Below are 23549 nucleotides of genomic sequence, written 5' to 3' on the forward strand. Positions count from 1 at the left end.
CAATAAATCACTAAACAAAGAATTCCAACAAAAAATTGAAATACGTACCTTCGTAAAATTTCAAGCGTAAATTACAAGGTGGCCCAAAATCGTCTTGAAACCTTCATTTTCATGACAACTTTATGTCAGGAAATCTTAGTTTCCATGACAGAGACAGAGCAGACTGAGTTTCCTGCCGCTTGTCACTTCACTGGCCGCACCTGTCACTTTACCGGCCACATTTTTGACATCTCCAAATGTCTATAATGACTCCTGTCATCACTGACAGGTTGACATTAATCAAAAATTATATATAAAAGTTGACATTTTGTATTAAGACGATTTCGGGTAAAATTTAATACAAAACTCTCAGTAAAATGTCATTACCTGCCTCGGAAATTAAAGTACTCGGCCCCCCTTCAATATTTCCTCGCCAGTAATGTATCATTTTCCTGACTTTTATGTAAATATCTATAGTGATTTTTATATTTATGGCACAAACGGCGCCTCATAGAATTCAGTTACTTAATTTATCTATCTTTCTGTCTGTAAACGAAATTAGATTAAGTATATCCTATAAGGAATTATCTGTGCTGAAAATTTGCATTTAGTTAAGTGTAACCTTGCCTAGAATTTACAGTTTATTTAGTGTTTTATGCAATTAAATATCATTTTTGTATATGTATTGTTCTTTACCAAGACAACAGTTTTTATACCCGCCAGTGTGTGAGGAGTAGTAAAGCTTGTATTCTTACTTTATTTTTAGTTTATATTTACTTTTTGACGTGACTTGTGCTGTGCTCTCCAAATTATGTGATCTTTGTCAAACCTTGGTGACTGTTTCACTGGAAGACCTATTTCCCCTGTCTAGCCGTGGTCAATTCCATAGTGTACCTATTATTAACATAATTCATTTTGTAGGTTCTTCGACTCTTCTTTGGGAATTTGCCTCCTAACTCCTCCTTACTTGCTCTAGTAGTAGTAATTAATAAATCACATTGCTCTAGTAGCTTGAACCGGTTCTTTAGTACTACAAGAGGAATGAGTACAGTTGAATTTGAAGCAAATGTATTGACATAAAACGGTACTTAACCAGTTTAACTAAGACCAGAACTAATGTTTGCGTAAATGGTAATCATTTTGAAGGAAATTTTGAATAGTAAATTGTGCGGTCTTTCTTTGATTTGTATTTACCATTCGTTAACTAGACATTTCTGTGATACAATATTGAATTGTGAGTTTCATTTACAAATCGTTAACGTTCGACATCAAAAACAACCTCGACACATGACGTCGTGGCCTTTAATAACGATCGTTTTTTGTTTGTGTAAAATATAGCATATTTCATGTGTAATTAACTTGTTATAATTAGAAAATGTAGGTGAAAACTATGGTCGAACCTGTCACAAATTCGAGTAATTTATTACACTACCTATTTCAACATCAAAACATACCCTTCTCTATGTTGAAAATATGAATCGTGGTCCCGGAAAATATAAATTGAAAGGTTCTATGTATGAAGTATATAATAACATCTTTTATGTTAACGTTATTATGCTATATCCCGATACGCAATCGAAATATTTTCAATTTTGAAGTCGACCTACAATATTAAAGCTCTATATCTTCCATACACTGCGACGAAATCACATAGCGAATAAACGATAACGATGTTAATCTTCATAACATTTCTCGGCTATTTCAGTAGATCCACGCCTCAGACATTTTTATGAATCCCCACAAAAGACAATAATGGAACGTTTTATTTGCTAACCCACATGTTGACCTGTGCAATCGTTATAAACGCTTAAAGTGACATAGAGTTCACGTCACATATTTTAAAGGGGATTTTATACACGTATACCTCTACCTAATGAATCTTTTCTAGATTGTATACGATAATACGTACGGTTTTGTCAAAAGAACAGAACGGAAAGGGTATTGATAACAAACCTCTTTATATGATGTTCTGTTTTTGACAGTGAAATCCGGACAAATGAGGTATCTACTAAAATATGAAACTTAGGTTCCAAGTCATAACCGAATAATGTGACACTCATACCTAATTAAATACCTATAGAATATTGTAGCGATCCTTCGCTGAAATATAATAATATGCCTTCTTCGAATAGGTTTGTGTTTGCTATTAAGCAAATTGAATTGTGTTCAGTCCAAATCTTAACATCAATACCGAAGTGATAGTGAAATGTGTGCTCATTTTAAATGTTATAAATTTTAGTAGAAGTGATAAATAATAATTAATTTAGTTTCTCGTAGTTTCTGTAGCGTCCGCCAATTTAGCTAAAATGTTACATACTGTCTTATATATCGTTCACATTGTCCGTTAGCGCGAGGTGTAGCGCACCATCCCTTCCCGATGTTACAGGTCCATTTTTACTTTATTTTTGCATTATTTATTTTGATTTTTAGGTTAGGAATTTGTTTATTTTGTATTGAATTTCGTCTTATAGGCGTGCCCATTTTTTACATCTCTTCTTGTGATTTCCTCGCTTCTTTCGATTTTTGCCCTTTTCTTATAATTTTATCTTCCTTCTCACAATCTAAACGCTTCTTCTTTCCTTACTGTTTTCACTCTTCTAATTTTCGAAGCTTATGTGTATACTATTTGATTCAATGTTACGCCTCTGATCCGCTTTCAGTGCCATCTATTGTCAGTTCTTGTAAACTACGCTATTCTTTCAAAAATCTATTCTTCTTTTCCCGCTAACTTTTTATGTTCCTTATATTATTGGTATTACTGTTCGTTTTTTTTCAAAATCTTCTACGTTTTCGTTTCCGTTTTGGAAAATTGTCAATTCTGTCATGTGCTTGTGAGGTGCCGAATTTTTGCAGCCGCTATAATCCAATAATTTTGGGATTTCTACCCTCGCGAAATGAACTCTACTTATTCCAAGGAATTAGTATTTCGTCCTTAGAAACCCTATTTTGGGGATTAAGAGTAGAGGAGAGGCAAATTTGTATTTGTGATTTGCCATCTACTTACAACCAATATATATTTTACCCTTGATCGCCGGATTTCAACCCTTGTGTAAGTATTTTTGTTGTTTGTATCGTTTTCTATTTCTTCGTTGCATTTTAGGATCCGACCGTTATTTCACCTTCCACCAATTTAATTAAGCATACAAAATATATATTGTCTCTACGTTTAAGGCCCACACCATCTTGTAAGTAGCCTTTTCGTGCTAGTGTTGCGTTGTAATTTGGGTCTTTGTTTTAGGGCCTAGTATTTTTAGTTTATTTCTTATCTATACCTGTGATACGTACCTACTACTAAGAAACCTTCGTCTTCGTCTTTAGCCTTGAGTCGTCCGTCTTCAGCCTTCAATCTTCTTTCGATACCTTCAAATTTCTTTTCCATTTGTTCCCTTCTACCCTCATCCCTATCCTTATTTTCCCCGTATTTAGCCCATGGTCTACAACCGCCGAACAACCGTTGGAAAATTCAAAGGAGCCAAAACAGCTAAGCAATCTCCAAGTTACCTTTATTTATTTTATTACCTAAAAAAACCGTTAAGTTTAATTTAAAAAAAACATTACATTAATTCAGCCACCCTACATCAGATTAAGTAATTAGTCCAAGTTTTATTGTGTCTTACTGTGAGACGAGATCTCGTACCGTTTTTTTTCTTTTTGCCGTTATTTCCCTGTTATCATTCCGTGCCATTATCAATCAGAATCATTCGCCCTACAATATCTGTTTTAGTTCTTGATTTCCCTGAATAAATATTTTTTTCCCGATATTTTTCTCTTCGAATGGCTCTGATCCATTGGCCCTTTACTTTTATCCGTTGGAAATCTGCATATTATTTAAACTTTTATCTACAGAGTACATGTTGATACGCACGAGTTAACCTAAGTCGATTGGTTTATTCTCAACAGAAAAATATCTGTTTACTAATTCGAGCTAATCACGAGAATGATTAATAAACGGAACATCTAAAATAACTGCTTATTTCATTGTATTGCAAATCGTCTCTGCGATTTTTGACCCGCCGTGCATTGTGTGTTGCATACTGTGTCGACAACACCTTAGATACGTTAAGCGCAGTCTAGTTATAGCAAGTCTCTGGTGCAAGTATCTATTGTAAGTATTGCTTTATTATTGATTATATTTTGTAATGGAGATGTTCTTTTCTAATTTTGTATCATCGCTTGCTACTTTATTATACCTTATCGCGGTTTTACTAATTTGACTTTCACTTTACAGTGGCTGTCCGAAAACTTTTCAAGGATGCCAGTGATCACAAAATCAGAGGAGTTATATGCAGTTGGCTACAACAAGCAAAAACTAGGCGTAATAGAAGGTATACACACTACTTACTATCATTCATAATAAGACACATAACAAATTGTTAAATCTCGACACTTTATAATGAACTTGGAAGTCAAACCCTCAACATACTTTCAAATTTAGCGATTTTGTTTTTTATTCACTGCAGCGTACAGGGTTCTTATTTATATTTTGACACCCACCTACAGAGTTTATTAAAAGAGAAATGTTTTTGCCTATCTCTTAATAAACTTTGTAGGGGGGTGTCAAAATAAAAATGAAAACCCTGTACAATGTTTTATAAGCTAAATAACATTTTACTTGAATATAGTAAACTTTCAGACATTTTGTTTGATAATTTCATTTTCTCGTATTTTAAAATTTGAAACACGTAGATGTGAAAACCTTTTACTGTTGAGAAGAATTCTCTGGGTTATACTGCGCACTCCTTCATGAATTGAGTAGAGGAAATATGTTTGGCTTATTTTTAATAACATTACAAATATGTAGGCTTAATTTATCGATTCTCATTTATACCAAACGTTAATTCGCAAGTATAGGGGCCCGAGAGTTCTTAAAACTGCTCAACAGTATTTCACATTAGATATACACATTTACCTTGTGTTTACATACGTATAATTCTTTTCTAGAGAGAAACGCAAGACTACAAATAATAATCAGGATGAGGATGAAGATGATGATGATCAGAGCACATCAGATGAAATGTAAAGTTACAACCACGGTCATGTTACAACCCAATGTTTAAATGATACATTTTTCTATTCATATGTGTTTGAATTCCCACCTGCAATATATATTTTCCATAATTATTGCACACATAGGTAAACTTGACTCAAACTTGATTCTTAATTGCAGAATAATAAACTGATAGCTTGAATAACGCTTTGAAATCAAGTTTATTACAAGCTTGTCAGGTGGTAACTAGAAAGTTTGCTTCACACTTGATATACGCTTTTTACCTTGCAACGTAAAGCTTGTTGCAAAGTTGCTGAATTGTTGCACCAAGTTTTAATCACGCTTTCAATTGCTGTTTGGGTCTGCTTTATTTATGATACAAACGTTATAGGTTACAATTTAAATAAAATAAATAACTGAAAAATCCATCGCTCATAGGAAAACAGGAAATAAAAAGTTGAGAATACAAGCTTGGCGGTACCGCTGTTGTCGGTGTTGTAAAAATGCAAAACTATTGGCCTTGTGCAACATTGGGCAAATATACTTTATAATTTCAACTTTCTAGCTCCTATAATAAATCACAGGTTGCTTCCACTTTAGTTCAAAGACGAATTGTTGTCTCCTGTTCTCCTGCATTCACGGAATATGTATGAAATTCATTGTTGAACGTGTTGCATAGCGTTTGGGCGTTTTTTCAACCGAATTCAAAATTCACTAGTCAAATAGGTATAAATTTTATGAAAACATACAAAAACTAACACCGTTTAATAGCCAATTACATTTAAAGTAACGAGACAAGTAAATGTTAGAATAGCGAGGTTTTCCCCGAACAATTTAAAATTTTTTTTAAATAATAGGTAAGAGGAACCAAACGTTGGTTTTGTGAAGACTTACAGAAAGCAACGGTGTCCATACGAAAATTACGTTCGAACTAATTATTCCAAATGTCAGGGCAAATGTGAATCACGCAAAAGATTAAGATAACAGTAACACCAATGTCATTTTTCTCAGAACTAACGAAAACTAATGATAACATGTAAATTCCGTAAAATATATTATTACCCATTATTATTTTTTCGGGGCAATAAGCCAGTGCAAGCTTAACAGAACTCGGGGAGCATTAAAAATCTGATAGCATCGCTGAAATAATATTCCCGTCAATACAAAATGAATATTTTCCATGGAAAATCAAGCGATTCGATCAGATTGTTTGTGCCACCTTCTCATCTTTGCCAGCTTTTTCGGTTACAGGAATGCAGTTGTTTATTTATAGTTAATATGACAAATAACAGCAGTAGTTAACAATTGGGTCACCTTAACTGAAGGTGATATTTGAATAGGGTCAACCCCGATCACAATGCCGCGTATATGGAATTCAGCGACAAAAATTCGTATATCAAGTAAAAATCAATTTTTACGAGAAATTAACAGCTGAAAATGTTTCTGATTTGTGCAAAAGTTATGTTTCTGACGGCACCGGTATTGCTTACACTGCTCCATTCATATATAAATTAATAGATAGTTACCGACTTCATGAACTTGTAATTCGGATAAAACAACTTCTCAAATACACGTAATTTAGTTGCAACGTATGCGTGTACTTGACGCAAAATGCCGATATACCTATTACACCGAAATCTTTAAAAATTGCAATATAAGTTGAGCCTCATCGAATAGCGAGTCGGATATAAATCGTATGTTAATAACGAGGGATTGGGTTGGTTTCCGGGAATTACTGAAGTCGAATCTCGATCAAATCATAAAAGAATTCTCCCCAGTTTTGGTGAAATACACTATCTGACAGATCCACGCTATTGATAAAGAGTAAATGAATGAAATACTGCCAGATTTCACTTAATCCATTGTTCGACATATCGTTTATTCTTTCATCGCGGTGTACAAAAAATTACACTAACGCCTGCACCAAAAATGAGATTAGAGTAAAATATTAACTATTCATTTTATTTCGTAATTGACCCATTTATAAATGTTATCAGGTATTTTACATGCATTATTTCATCCTGGCTATTGCTAAGTTGAGACTAGAGTATTCCCAAGTCCTATTAAAAAAGAAAACGTAAGATTGCAACATGAGAGTTAAAACTCTCATATGACTGATGAAACTGCCGCTTGGAGAGATTTCCTAATTGTATCCTTACAAATTTTTCAACTTTCCAGAACTTTTTTTATTTTCATCGTAGCCCGACTCGAGTTACTTCGACCACCTTGACAACAGTTCTACACAATCAATCCTAATATTTTTTTGTAAACTTTGCTGAACGTTCCAAATAGTTGGTATATTTGGGGTGAAATTGAAAATTATATATGGTTAATGAACTACTCCATTTTAGTTCTATAGAGAAAAGTTGCAGGAGAGAATGAGATTTCGAACTAATGTTATTTATTAAAACTTTAGTTTTAATAATAGTATATTATATACCGCGGGACTGAAGTAGTACTTTTAATCCCGAAGGTAAAGTTTATGACCCGACCGAAGGGAGGGCCATAATTTACCTGAGGGATTACTACTTCAGTCGCAAGGTATATACGATAACTTTGACTTCTTAATATATGGAGTTAGAGAATCAAAAAATCGCTGCTTAACAAGTTTAGGAAATGACAATCCCTATGCCATGGTGACAATAATAATTTGGAAACTGTCATTGCTAGTGTCATAATTTTGGTGGCGGGTGACAAAGGTGTATTTGATATTGATAAAAAGGGGCCAAAGTAGGTAAAGAATTGATACCACCGAAATCCAAAAAACTATATGAGCAGCAGTACGATGCGTTTAAGAAGTAGTGCCGCATACAAAATGTGGAACAACCTACTGAAATTGCCTTGTTAGTAATTTCATCCTTCCGGGATTTTCGTCTAATTTTAATCCCGGCGGGACAAAAAGTGACACTTCAGTACTTGTCATAATGGAGTGAAGTTGTTACTTTAGTCCCGGAAGTACGAAAATAACATTAGTTCGAAATCTCATTTTCTCCTTCAACTTTGATAATTATATTTTTAAATAATACATTTTATGTAAATACATTATATGCAACGTCTGTACTCACAGTGTATTTTGACCTTCAGCTAATGAAAACGGTCGTACATATAGGTGAAAACATGGTGCTGCTCAATTTCATACCGTACTTTGGGCGACTTTGGTCACGTCTATTTTTTAGCATGCGCATACCGTAGAAAGGATCAATTCCACCCGAAAATTATGTACAGGGTGTCCCATTAATAATGGTCACAGGCCATATCTATGGAAGCGTTAATTGCACAGCTTCGGGAAAAAATTTTGTTAACAGAAGGAGCCAAGAGAAATCGCTGGAAATTATTTTCAAGTTTCTAGCTTCGCCGCTAGAGGGCGTGCGATTCATGGTTAAGTAAAAAAAATGACTTTTTCTAAAATATACCCAACAAACATGTATAAAAAATTTCAAACCACAAGTTCCAACCATTGATTCCACTTCCACCTCAGCTCTGCAAGGTAAAAATGCATTTCTTATTATACTAAAAAGCTTAAATTTTCAACACTAATACGATACCAATTAGTCGAAAAACCGGCCAAACCTCATCACTAAGTTTCCCCCCAATTGCAAATTGTTCTATACAGTACATTAATTTCGTTTATACGAACAAAATAAGATTACGTGTCGCTAATAAGCCCCCCCCCCCCAGGTACGATCATGAAATTGATAGAAATGGATAGAGGGCACCTTAACGAAGCGTCTTCAATAAAAAAAATCTGCGGAAGAGGCCCTCCACAATCTTAATTAAAAATTCAATTCATTTCGTCAAAAGTGAGGTTATATTTCGCGAAATTTCATAATTGTTTTTCAAAATCATGTAGCCATGACTAGTAAAATAAAAATCAGATTCAAACGTTATTCAAATCGAAATCAATATCAGTTTATGACAATTGTCATTAATTTTTTTGTTAAATGTATTTCACCGAGTACAAAGTATTTACGCGATATTTGTTTTCCGTGCACTTTAATAAACCCCCATTCCGTCTGTGTCAAAACCTATTTCAGTTCTTTAGAAAATTGCCATGGTTTTTAATTGGATTTATTGCTCAATTATTGATAAAGTAATGATAAGTGCAACTGAAAATGAACTAATTTGTATATCATTAGGTAAGAAAAAAATCATCTTCGGATACGTATCATTATGAACCCTCTAAGTTAACGTGGGTAGTGACGATCACCAAAAAACCCTTTTTCCATAGTAATTACCTATATTCGGTTTTAAAATATTCAATCGGTATAATACAACCATATGTTTCATACAAAATTTTTTATAAATTTAAACTATTTTGTTAAATGTTTTATTATGAAAATTTGTTATATTAATGTAGATTGTCATTAAAAATTTTAACAAACAAACAAACGAATAATATTATTATACTTTATAAAAAATAGATATCACTGAACATTGCAACCAAAATAGATGTAACAAGAAAATTTAAAAATAAACGTTATAATTAATGTAAGGTAGTACACATTGAATAGAATTAATAAAACATAGTACATGCTAATGATAGAAGTATGTATATACAATATTTGTAAAGATGTTCGTGTTATATAGAAAAAAAACACTAAACTTTATAAATAGGTATCTAATAGGTTAGTAATATTTACTCCATTTTAAATAAAGGTAATATTTAAGAAACATCATCCATCACAAAGAAAGTACTTTATTTTGAAAAATTGCAGCTTTCCTTAATATGCGTCATGAAAAAGTATATAAACAAACAAAAATCACAATGATGCCATTTGATATACGTACATCAAAGATTATTTAGGCAATGTGTGTTTATTTTCATTAAAAAAATTAAATTAAATCTACTTAGGTACATACATATATCTATCTTTTGTTTAAGTATTCTATTGATATATTTATTTTAAATTTTAGATGCCAAACGGTAAGAAATTGATTAATAAAATAATGATACATAAATATTAATGATAATCTAAAAATTGAAGAAACCGAAGCAAACTCATCTGTAATTGTAACAGAAAACGAGACGGGACCACCAACGGAGGTAACGTATCATCAATAATTATAAATATTTATATAGTGAAATCAACACCTAACTACCAATAAATGATATTTAAAATTTTTAATTTATTCCAAAGACAAACTGGTAATACTTAAACACGTAAAATATACCAAAAAGTATAAAACTAGACTTAACCTTTACAAATTGAGAATCATAAAATTAAAAAAAAATTTTTTTACAACTTGTAACTCCTTTATTATTACAACCACAGTAATTTATGTCAAATATTTTAAACTTTTTAACGTATTTCTTCTTATCATTAAAATATCAACTGTCACCATTTTATACAAATAGAAAACTTTAATTGATTGTAATGTCCTTAATTTCATAGTATTGGTAATTAGTGTTGACCATTATTTAATTTGTTTTTTATAAAATACATACGCATACACAGGATGTTCCATAAAAAAATTACTTTTATCATATATCTTAATATCGCAAGACACAATTAACAATAATACCAATTTCACTTCAACCACATTGTTTATATAAATATAAAATATGTGACAATATTCAGAAAATGCCACATTGCCAATTAATTCTATAAAACAATACAAATTTAAAGTTATACATATTCTAAGATCTTCATACCCAATATTAGTATTTCACTGAGTTTAAAAACTTATTATAAAACTTCAACTCTCAACATGAGAAATTAGAAACAAAAAATTTTCGATGCTTTCATTTTTTCAATTTTAATTCTTTGTCATGCAACTTTTATTTTACACATAAACACAATGTTATATATTTATAATAATATACTATTTCCATTTAATTTTTAGGTTGAAGAAGAACAAGTTAACGGTAAGCATAATTGATTCATTTCTAAAATTCAATAAAATTAATACTTTAATTTTTTATAGAAAGTCAACACGAATCTGAACGAGTAAGTAAATAATATCTAACTGGAACCTATGAATAGCGAAAAGACTAAACAGTCGAAGCCAAATCTATATAAAAAAAATCTAATTTCATTATTAATTGAATTAAGTAAATTAAAAAAATAGACATATTTTTAAACTTTTTACATACACTTTTTTTAATTTACAAGATTCAACAAATTTACAATACAATACAAATTTAAAATTCTACAATTTTTTTAATTTCATTTCATTTTGATCTTTTCCACAAGTTGTATACCTATTGTATTTCTTAAGTATAAATATTTTTGGACAATCATAAAGAATACGACATCAAATTTCAACATAAAACTTGTATAGTATATCTTTCGTGATTTCATTTTTACACGCAAAACATTTTATCATACACCAATAGGTACCTACAATAGAAACTTGCCGATCCGACCTAATCCGGATGTGAGATTATTTGAGTGAATGAATTTTTCGAATTAACAAAAATAACAATAAAATTTTATTCTGAATTACTTATTAAGAAATAAATAATTGTAATTACAAATGATACAAAATAGAATAAACAAAACACAACAATTGTTCTAAATCTAAACAATGCATATCATCATTATCAAAATGCCCATCATGTAATCACATTTCGATGAAAAAATTGTACAATACTGACACTGTTGTTCGAATTATTCTTTACTTTACTTTACTTTACAAAATAACGTACCTATAATACACTTTCATCCTGTTCGAATTGGCGAAGGTCTACTGTAGCTATATATTTATAAAATTATACCGTTTTCATCTTATTTTTAGACGGAAACCGATGCGGTGGAGTCGCGAGGTCAGGTAATTAATATATATTATTTGTTCACATCACACTACAGATGCAGTTAAGCTCCTCCCAAAAAATTCGAACATTTTTTATTGACCAAATTTTCTAAACCTATAACAAACGACCATTTCATTCATAATTACTGTATCTGAATTAACATCCATAATATCAAATCTATCCTTGCGTTTTGTATTTATCTCACTTACCTCAATTTCCTATTAATTTTATTAAAACAAACAAAATAGTTTTTTTGAAGGATTTACGCTATTCAAAAGGTTGGTAACTATAACGTAGATTGTAATATTTGGAATCAAATTTGAAAACTTTTAAGACCAATATCTCTTCATTGTAATAATTTTCATTTCTTTTGTACCTTATACACGGTGTTTTTTTAAAGATGAGCCATAGAGAAATTTAAATTGCGCCAATTGTTCTCAAATTTTGACCTTACGCTTAGTCATTTCACTAACAGTTCTCTATCTCAACCCTTCAAACTGCATCAACAAAGCAGAAAAATGTATTTGCTGTTCGAAAAAGTATTCATGTTATACAATTCCTACAAAATTACTTATGGAATCATAAATTCTCAAAAGCCCCTCTCTATTTGGATGAATACCGTCACTAAAAATAACAAATTAAAATATAACAATATATGTACTATAATGAAACTTACCGTTCGAAAAAGTGGCCCTCATAATTCTCCGCGTCCAATAAGGCATACAAGTCCAATAGCCTAAATACATCACATCGATTAGAACACAACGTTCTAATCGACGTGTTGTATTTATGCAACTGATGTCGAACATCGGGACTTGCATGCTTTATTGGAGGAAGAGTACACAAGGTGATGGGAGTTATCCTCGACCACTTTTCCAATGTAATTAATAACCGTTTAAGATTATTAAAGACAACAGAAGCTCTGCCACTTCTTAAAATATCGTTGGTTCCTATCAAAACGACCAGAGGCGTATTTCTAGGCACAAACCATTCCGATTCGTCACTTCGTGAGCGTTCGACTCTTTTTCTCAATTGCGAAATCGTTTGCCCGCCGATGCACAAGTCCACGACGAGCTTGCCATAAATTCGACTAGTAGAGACACCTTGTCCCTCTACCAGCACTCTTCTCAAAACACTGTCTCCCAATCCAAAAAATGTAGCCATTTTTATCTAACACAAAACAAACAATTAACCAAATTGGATATATAACTATTACAAACAAATTTATTATGAAAAAAAACCTTTGAACTCAAGTGACACATTTCAAGACAAAAACTTCATGAAATGTATTTAGGTGAAACTCCAAATTTGAAAATACACAAAGTTGTATTCTAATCATGCACCACAGTTTTAAGCTGTACTTGCGTTTCGTACACTCTCATAAGATTCAAATAATTAAGTCTCGAACAAAGTGGATCTAAAAGTATTTATGATTTCTCCCTTTGTTCCAAAATTCTCTTATCCACTTTAAACATTTCAATAAACTATTTTAACAATATATTTCAACTCGGGTAAGTTGCCCACCAAAAAATTAACTCTTAGCAAATAAATATTTGTCAATCACGTACGCTGGATCATCTGGTGTCAGACGACCATACATAATACATTACGGAATTGTATTAATACATACACAAATACCGTGTCGACAATATACTGTGATCGAATGGTATTACAAATTGTTGCTCACGTTTTAATAAATCAAATGTAAAACGTCCTCAAAAGAGGTTTCTTCTAAACCAGATTACTCCAAATATCTCCTTCACCTTATTTGCTAAACTCAACGATGCCACCGGTACAAACACGATATCATAATAATGTGTAAATAGCAACACTTGACTAGATCCAAAAAAAATCGATAAAGTGTATGAAAAGTTATAAAACAACTCCAACCTAGTAATAGATCCATTTATCCCGCACGTATGTAACCTACCTTGGAGTATACTTCGCCTAATTCATGTGTTAAAATCAACCACAATGCTATCGTAAGTTGATACAGGAAAAGTTTATAATAATATACCTACGAAAAGTTTTGTATTCAACATAAACAATGCCATCGTCATTTTTTACCATAAATAACTACTTTGTGTACATAATGTAAAATATAAATAAATAGTACTTACCTATTTATAAAGTTATTGACGTTTACTGTATTCGATGATGTTTACCAATAATCGAAATGACAGACAAAAAATCGTAAACCATAGATTATATACATTTATGCATATTTATAAAAACACATATACCGAATGAGTCGTAAGATTAGGGGTGACCCGTTTTTTTTAAGGAAACTGCGAAAGATATTCCTCTCCCTCTCGACCGTATAAGGCTGTGTATACTAAGCAGCGATTCATACAAAAAAAACGTTTCAAATTAATCTGTGATCACTATACAGGCGATCCATGAAAAATACGTCCGGATTTCCCCCCTCGGTGATCGATACAAAGAAATCGATCTTTATCACTCGCAATATGTAACCTTTTCTACGATATTTTTCTTCCCTAACGCATTCAAGAGATTAAACTGTATACACTTCTTAAAGTGGTGTTATTAGAGTGTATCCACAAGTGACATGGAAGTATCGCTCATTTGTCGAACGAAACCTTAAATTGTATTGTATATTATATCTATTATACTACTTTCATTACATTAAAAACTGTTAATATACACGTTAAACCCAGGATATTTCAATTTTGTAGACGAAGAAGTTAACATAACCTCCAATAAAACTCACATTTGTTTATAAATTAATAACTGTCACATTTCAATTTCGCCAACTTAAGTATGACGAAATAGACATAAAATAATACCAGATTTCCAGAAAATAAACTAAACTTTTAATTAAAATTGTGGAAAATTTAAAACCTCTGCCACAAATTTTTAATTGAAAACGTATCACTAAGGTGATCTCTATCTATTTCTATCAATTTGATGATCATACCTGGGGGACTTATTAACATCACGTACTCAAGAGGTTATGATTTTATTAAATACAACTATTTTAATTATTGCAGAATTATTCTATGGTTTACTCGTAAAAAATTCAAAAGAGTAAAGTTAGGTAAATATCAATCATTTGACATCTTTAACTATAAAAGCACAAACTTCATTTCGAACCTGAAGCCACACCCTGTTGAGTGTTGAAGTGTCCATCAGCTCTGCAAGGTAAAAATTTATTTCTATTATTCTAAAAAAGCTTAAATTTTCAACACTAATACGATGCAATTAGTCGAAAAAAACGGCCAAACCTCATCACTAAAGTAAAATTTTCCCCCCAATTGCAAATTTTTCTATACAGTAGGTACATTAATTTCGTTTATACGAACAAAATAAGATTACGTAACGCTAATAAGCCCCCCCATGTACGATCATTAAATTGATAGAAATGGATAAAAGGCAACTTAACGAAGCGTCTTCAATAAAAAAATCTGCGGAAGGGGCCCTCCACAATCTTAATTAAAAGTTCAATTCATTTCGTCGAAAGTGAGGTTATATTTCGCAAAATTTCATAATTGTTTTTCAAAATCATATAGCCATGACTAGTAAAACAAAAATCAGATTCAAACGTTAATCAAGTCGAAATCAATATCAGTTTATGACAACTGTTCAAAATATTTACGCGATATTTGTTTTCCGTTCACTTTAATAAACGCCCATTCCGTCTGTGTCAAAACCTATTTCAATTCTTTAGAAAATTTCCATGGTTAACATAATTTTATTAATTGGATCAATTGCTGAATTATTAATAAAATAATGATAACTACAACTGAAAATGAACTAATTTGTATATCATTAGATAAGAAAAAAATCATCTTTGGATACGTATCATTATGAATAGACATGGGAATTTTTTTCAATATATCAATAGATATCGATATATCGAAAAACAATAGGTAGAGCTAAAAAAATCGATCTATCGATACCTATCGATATATCGAAAAAAATTCCCATACCTATTCATAATCATCGGCATGTAAAATATATGGATAGGTATATGGATAGTACCCGATACTTATATCGATAGATGAAAACAGCTATTGCCCATCTCTAGCGACAACTATCAACATATCGATAACTGTCGAAATATCGATAACTATCGATATTTCGATAGTTATCGATAGGTAGCAATATATCGATAACCATCGATATTTCGATAATTATCGGCATATCGATAAGTAAAATATATCAATAGGTAACTACCCGATACTTATTGATAGGTGAAAACAGTTATCGCCCATTCCTAATTATGAACCCTCTAAGTTAATGTGGATAGTGACGATCACCAAAAAACCCTTTTTTCATAGTAATTACCTATATTCGGTTTTAAAATATTCAATCGGTATAATACAACCATATGTTTCATACAAAATTATTTATAAATTTAAACTATTTTGTTAAATGTTTTATTATGGAAATTTGTTATATTAATGTAGATTGTCATTAGAAATTTTAACAAACAAAGAAAGTACTTTATTTTGAAAAATTGCAGCTTTCCTCAATATACGTCATGGAAAAGTATATAAACAAACGAAAAACACAATGATGCCATTTGATATACGTACATCAAAAATTATTTAGACAAATTGTGTTAAATTTATTTTCATTAAAAAAATTAAACCATTTTACATATCTACCTAAATACATACATATATCCATCTTTTGTTTAAGTATTCTATTGATATATTTATTTTAAATTTTAGATGCAAAACGGTAAGAAATTGATTAATAAAATAATGATGTATAAATATTAATGATAATATAAAAACTGAAGAAACCGCAGCAAACACGGCAACTGTCGCCGACGACGGCGACAACAACACCAGGCAAACAACGGAGGTAATGTACCATCAATAATTATAAATATTTATATAGTGAAATCAACACCTAACTACCAATAAATGATATTTAAAATTTTTAATTTATTCCAAAGACAAACTGGTAATACTTAAACACGTAAAATATACCAAAAAGTATAAAACTAGACTTAACCTTTACAAATTGAGAATCATAAAATTTAAAAAAAAAATTTTTACAACTTGTAACTCCTTTATTATTACAACCACAGTAATTTATGTCAAATATTTTAAACTTTTTAACGTATTTCTTCTTATCATTAAAATATCAACTGTCACCATTTTATACAAATAGAAAACTTTAATTGATTGTAATGTCCTTAATTTCATAGTATTGGTAATTAGTGTTGACCATTATTTAATTTGTTTTTTATAAAATACATACGCATACACAGGATGTTCCATAAAAAAGTTACTTTTATCATATATCTTAATATCGCAATACACAACTTTTATATTTTTTAATTGAACTGCAATGACACAATTAACAATAATACCAATTTCACTTCAACCACATTGTTTATATAAATATAAAATATGTGACAATATTCAGAAAATGCCACATTGCCAATTAATTCTATAAAACAATACAAATTTAAAGTTATACATATTCTAAGATCTTTATACCCAATATTAGTATTTCACTTAGTTTCAAAACTTATTATAAAACTTCAACTCTCAACATGAGAAATTAGAAACAAAAAATTTTCGATGCTTTCATTTTTTCAATTTTAATTCTTTGTCATGCAACTTTTATTTTACACATAAACAAAATGTTATATATTTATAATATACTATTTCCATTTAATTTTTAGATTGAAGAAGAACAAGTTAACGGTAAGCATAATTGATTCGTTTCTAAAATTCAATAAAATTAATACTTTAATTTTTTATAGAACCTCAAACTCACGACCAATCCCAAGAAGTAAGTAAATAATATCTAACTATAAAATCTACAAATAGCAAAAAGACTAAACAGTCGAAGCCAAATCTATATAAAAAAAATCTAATTTCATTATTAATTGAATTAAGTAAATTAAAAAAATAGACATATTTTTAAACTTTTTACATACACTTTTTTTAATTTACAAGATTCAACAAATTTACAATACAATACAATTTTAATTTCATTTCATTTTGATCTTTTCCACAAGTTGTATATTGTATTTCTTAAGTATAAATATTTTTGGACAATCATAAAGAATACGACATCAAATTTCAACATACAACTTGTATAGTATATATCTTTCATGATTTCATTTTTACACGCAAAACATTTTATCATACACCAATAGGTACCTACAATAGAAACTTGCCGATTCGACCTCATCCGGATCTGAGATTATTTGAGTGAATGAATTTTTCGAATTAACAAAAATAATAATAAAATCTTATTCTGAATTATTTATTAAGAAAAATAATTGTAATTACAAATGATACAAAATAGAATAAACAAAACACAACAATTGTTCTAAATCTAAACAATGCATATCATCAATATCAAAATGCCCATCATGTAATCACATTTTTATGGAAAAATTATACAATACGGACACTGTTGTTCGAATTATTCTTTACTTACAAAAATAACGTACCTATAATACACTTTCATCCTGTTCAAATTGGCGAAGGTCTACTGTAGCTATATATTTATAAAATTACCTATACCGTTTTCATCTTATTTTTAGACGGAATCCGATGATGTGGAGTCGCGGGGTCAGGTAATTAATATATATTATTTGTTCACATCACACCACTCCTCCCAAAAAATTCGAACATTTTTTATTGACCAAATTCTCTAAACCTATAACAAACGACCATTTGCATTCATTCATAATTACTGTATCTGAATTAACATCCATAATATCAAATCTATCCTTGCGTTTTGTATTTATCTTACTTATCTCAATTTCTCATTAATTTTATTAAAACAAAATAGTTTTTTTGAAGGATTTACGCTATTCAAAAGGTTGATAATTATAACGTAGATTCTAATATTTGGAATCAAATTTGAAAACTTTTAAGACCAACATCTCTTCATTGTAATAATTTTCAATCGTTTGTACCTTATACAGGGTGTTTTTTTAAAGATGAGCCATAGAGAAATTTACATTGCGCCAATTGTTCTCAAATTTTGACCTTACGCTTAGTCATTTCACTAACAGTTCTCTATCTCAATCCTTCAAACTGCATCAACAAAGCAGAAAAATTTATTTGCTGTTCGAAAAAGTATTCATGTTATATAATTTCTACAAAAGTGAGTATTTAAGATATTCAGTGCCGAGTATCGGGTATTGCTTGATTGCCGGTGAAAAACAATTCGAACACCAACTACAATCTTATACGTTTATATCTGATTTGAATAAATTTGTTGATTCAGAAACATTTTCTACAGTACTGTGACAGATAGTTTGCGAGGAAGCAAGAAAGGATTAGGTACCGTAACTAATGATGCAATGTAAATTTCCCTATGGCCCATTTTAAATAACTCGACGCCTTTACATTGTCGTATGGCTCGTCTTAAAAAAAAACACCCCTTAACATGTGTACATTATAAATTCACATATGATTTTTATAAGTACCTAACTGAATAAATAATTCGAAACTACTGTTGTATGTTAAAAGGCTAATATTCAAAACATGTAGGTAGCCTTATAACTTAATCGTGTCAATGTGACATGCGATTTTTAAATTTCCCAATTTCTATAATTTGATGAGTGCAAAACGAATGTCTTATTACATTAACCAAAATTTATTGATAGGGACTTGATTGCATGTGTTCGATAAATAAATTATAGTCTAATTATTAACAAAATTAAATTAAGTAAAAAAAACAATTACTTATATTAAACATTTATATTTTTTTTTTATTTAAAAATTACTATACATATAAATTTTACAGAAACGAAAACAAAGAGCATGGGAAGAGAGGAAATTTTAATGGAAGAAGAGGCAGAGGAAGAGGAGGAAAAAATAATTTTAGAGGTGGCCGTGGCGTTCAAAACTATTATGATAATAGAACTTATAACTTTTATTAGTTAACTATTTAAGTTAATTACCTTCAATAATACCTATTTATAGAATATATAACTAAATATTTATTTTATTGTTTTTTATTTTACCTACTATTTATACAATATCATCTGAGACTACTACAAATTATAATGTCCACATACACATACAGTTCACAATCGTTCGTTAATTAATCATTTGTACCAGCGCGTAACATCCAATAATGTAAATTCCGTTTCCAATTTATGAAATAGCGTGTTCGGAAGGACGACCATAAATTGGTCAAAGTGCACGAAAAACATTCTTTACAGAACTGAGTAGAAATGTGGGTTTAGTTTGACAGCAGTGGCGCGTGATCTGTCAAAAAATCCTACTTGAAAAAAGAACCAGTTGTTGAATAACCCGTTATAAGCTTAATGGTTTACTTTAAATCATCAAGACGGCGTTCATAAATGCCAAATTAAATTCAAACATCACTGTGCATTTGAGATGGAGGGTGATGTTTTAACAACAATTGCACGTCAGATTTGTAAGATCTCGGGTAATTTTATCCAAAAAAAATTGCTGTAATACTAATTTGTAATAATATTGACAAAATAAAAGCCAATATTAAATATTTAAAAGAACGTGCAAGTGACCCAAGAGGAAATCCGCAAAAGGACGAAGGTGACCAAGAATAACAAATTACTACGCCTGTGGATACAGTAGTTGGTGAGTAATGGTGGCAATATAATAATTACTGCGCTAGCCGTTGGTAAAATAAAAGTTGTCACAGTAAAATTTTTTGCCAGTGCCGTAGAAGTTCAATTTTATTTATTGCAAGTTTTCGACCCTTGAAAGTGTAATTAAGCCGTTCCAATACATTTTTACTGTAAAATACGTTTGCATGTGAAGGATTTTTATTTAAACCGCTCTTGTAATACCACCCTGTAGGCGACGCACATAGGAGTATTTACCGTAAAAACCTGGCCATAAATCAAATATACAAAATATGTTTAAAGTTAGTGTAACTGCCTCTTTCTAATAGATAAATAAATGGTTTATCAAATTCCGCCCTTGTTTCGGCCTGTCCTTGCCACCGCACGTCAAACAGATAGTCGGAACTTAGTTGGCGTCGATTGGGCTCTATTGTTTCTTGATATTGTCATTTTTGATACAATTAACTTTTACAGTGTCAATATTTTCTTGTGCATTTTGTGAACACAACAAGATGGAGATTGAAATTAAAGGTATGTACTTGAATATAATATCTACGTAACATTTAATTTGTAAGCGCAAACCAATTTATAGTTATTTGATAAACAACCGTAAACAAGTGCTTTTTTTGTGGAACATCATAAACAGAAGTGATTTTTTATGTGTTCCGGGTACCTCCGATAACCCGACACGTATTTAAAAAATGGTTTGAGCTTTCCTGGAGAGAATGGTAAAAGAAAAAATTCCGCTTTCTTCCGCCATTTTCATTCTCAGCTATTTAAGTGTAGTGATAGTGAATTTTGGTATTTTCGATTGTTAATAATGAATTCACTTTTATTTGTAGATTCGTCTGGGACGTTCAAAAATATGAGTAAAAGGCATTTATATGACATAATGCAAGAATGTCCGGATACGAAAATAGACGAAAAGATGCTGTTTTTGGAGAAAAAAATGATTGAGATAACTAAATGCCGAGACAGTGAACATAGCCAGTTAAAGCACGCATTGAGTCATTTCAAGAGTGATTTTAAGGCAAAATGGGTCGCCGCAAGTTACAAACATGATCGTTTTTTAAAGAAAAATGCACAATGGCTAGAAAAAACGGTGAAGTTTAAGATTTGGACAAGTGAGAAACCGGGTCGACCAACAAAAGAATTTGGAGAGTTGAGTGATAGATCCAAACGAAGGAAAACAAAATATTTAAGAGATAGTATTCCCGCGGATGAATTGACTTACGCTGCTCAAATGAGCCAACGTGCTGAAGGTAACAAAGACGTATCTAAAATAATAAAAGATATCACTTTAACACCAACGAGAGGTAAAAAATTCCGACAGGTAATTTCTGCGGTACATCAAGATAAAATAAAAAAGCACACACCATCTGAAGCTTTGGCTATTTTCGTTGAAGGAAATTTTAGTAGAAGGCAATGGGAAATACTACACAGTGCAAATAAAAAAATATATCCTTGTTATTCTTTAATTAAAAAAGCAAAAACCGACTGCTATCCAAATGAGGAAGCCATCAAAGTAACAGAGACATGTGCTGAAGTTGTGTTACAAGAATTGCTTAATCATACCTGTTTACGATTGTGCAAGTATTTAGAAGAAGTTATAGATACTTGTACGCAAGAAGAAAAAGCCAATTTACAGCTAATCATCAAGTGGGGCTGTGATGGATCTCAGCAATCCCAGTACAAGCAAAAATTTGAAAATAATACCGACAGCGATGCCAACATATTTCAAAGCTCCTTTGTGCCACTACGACTGCGTACAGTTATTGATAATCAAATCAGAATTCTATGGCAAAATCCAGTGCCTTCATCTCCCAGGTTTTGTGGACCTATACGGATACGTTTCGTTCATGAAACAAAGGATGTCACCAATGAAGAAATGGAATACATTGACGAACAAGCAAGAAATTTAGAAAAAACGGAAGTTTCAACGGCTAATGGTGTTCTTTATATAACACACCAACTGTTGCCAACAATGGTGGATGGGAAAGTATGCAATGCAGCTACGAACACTTCATCAACAATGAGGTGTTATATATGTGGTCTTACATCTAAAGACTTTAATGATTTAACGAAAAAAGTTAAAGTGGATCCTGAGAGTCTCAAATTCGGGCTTTCAATTTTACATGCAAGGATTAGATTCTTTGAATCGTTATTACATTTGTCATATAAGTTGATCATTAAAAAATGGCAAGTTAGGTCAACTGAAGACAAATTGATAGTGAAAGAGAGGAAAAAAATAATTCAAAAAGCGTTTCGAGAGGAAATGGGACTTTTGGTAGATATACCAAAAGCTGGGTACGGGAACACTAATGATGGAAACACATCACGAAGATTTTTTTCCGATCCAGAAACTGCTTCGCGTATTACAGGGATAGATCGTAATTTAATTCAACGATTTAGAGTCATCCTTGAAGCTATTTCCAGTGGCCATGAAGTACACGCTACAAAATTTGAAGCATATACAGAAGAAACTGCAAAACTGTACGTGCAGCTGTATGGGTGGCATCCAATGTCACCTACTGTACACAAAATTCTTGTGCATGGTGCAACTGTAATTACACACTCGATACTACCAATTGGGCAGCTTTCAGAAGAGGCTGCCGAAGCCCGCAATAAACATTTTAGACTGTTTAGACAAAATTTTGCCAGAAAGTTTGACAGAGTTAAATGCAACAGAGACGTTTTAAATAGACTTTTACTAACGTCTGATCCTTTGCTTAGCAGTAAAAGACTTCTGCCACGAAAAAGGAGCAAGCCGTTCTGTTCAGAAACAATAGGTCTTTTAATTCCTTACGCACAAAATTCGTCAATCGAAATCCAGGAAGTTGATGTTGATAGTAATGATAGTGATGCCAGTTTAGACGATTAGTTTTTATTATGTATGTACAGCAGATTTTCAAATTCATTCAAAAATATTAGTAGGTAGGTTTAAGACAGTTCTCGTTTATGTTTTTATTGTTCTCAAATGATTATATGATGATAAATTAAGTTAAATAATTTTGACCAGGATTTTAGAGTAAATACTCCTATGTGCGACGTGCAAATCAAGAAATTAAGTGTTAATCAACATAAGCATTCTCTCGAGTCAAATAAACATCTGTGCATAAGTGTTAGAATAGGTATAACTACAAGGGCGTGTATACTTATGTCGGTGCTACTTGATAATCATATCGCGAACAATTGCCAGTAATTAATTAATATCACTACGCACAAAGTAACCACCAACTCGAGTCAAAGTAAATAGATTCTGTTGTTCG

General features: G+C 31.2%; 2 protein-coding genes across 3 annotated transcripts; one reads left to right on the forward strand and one right to left on the reverse strand.

The window, feature by feature from the left end:
* Positions 1 to 9601: 9601 nt before the first annotated feature.
* LOC116159065 lies at positions 9602 to 19671 on the forward strand. The gene is made up of 9 exons (XM_031471958.1): positions 9602 to 10832; positions 10892 to 10914; positions 11705 to 11737; positions 16418 to 16427; positions 16489 to 16553; positions 17386 to 17407; positions 17467 to 17495; positions 18259 to 18291; positions 19473 to 19671. The coding sequence occupies exons 3-9, from the start codon at positions 11715 to 11717 to the stop codon at positions 19606 to 19608; spliced, it is 318 nt and encodes a 105-aa protein (XP_031327818.1). The 5' UTR covers positions 9602 to 10832; positions 10892 to 10914; positions 11705 to 11714; the 3' UTR covers positions 19609 to 19671.
* On the reverse strand, positions 11622 to 14150 carry LOC116159063. 2 transcript variants are annotated; one of them, XM_031471957.1, is made up of 3 exons: positions 13651 to 14150; positions 12397 to 12890; positions 11622 to 12344 (listed from the first exon to the last, which is right to left on the reverse strand). In XM_031471957.1, exons 2-3 carry the CDS (start codon positions 12882 to 12884, stop codon positions 12269 to 12271), a joined length of 564 nt encoding a protein of 187 aa, XP_031327817.1. In that variant the 5' UTR covers positions 12885 to 12890; positions 13651 to 14150; the 3' UTR covers positions 11622 to 12268. The 2 variants fall into 2 exon arrangements, with proteins under 2 accessions (XP_031327817.1, XP_031327816.1); XM_031471956.1 differs by having other exon boundaries at positions 12397 to 14150.
* Positions 19672 to 23549: the final 3878 nt, after the last annotated feature.

Source organism: Photinus pyralis, unplaced genomic scaffold, assembly GCF_008802855.1.
Source record: "Photinus pyralis isolate 1611_PpyrPB1 unplaced genomic scaffold, Ppyr1.3 Ppyr1.4_LG1, whole genome shotgun sequence".
Taxonomy (NCBI): domain Eukaryota; kingdom Metazoa; phylum Arthropoda; class Insecta; order Coleoptera; family Lampyridae; genus Photinus; species Photinus pyralis.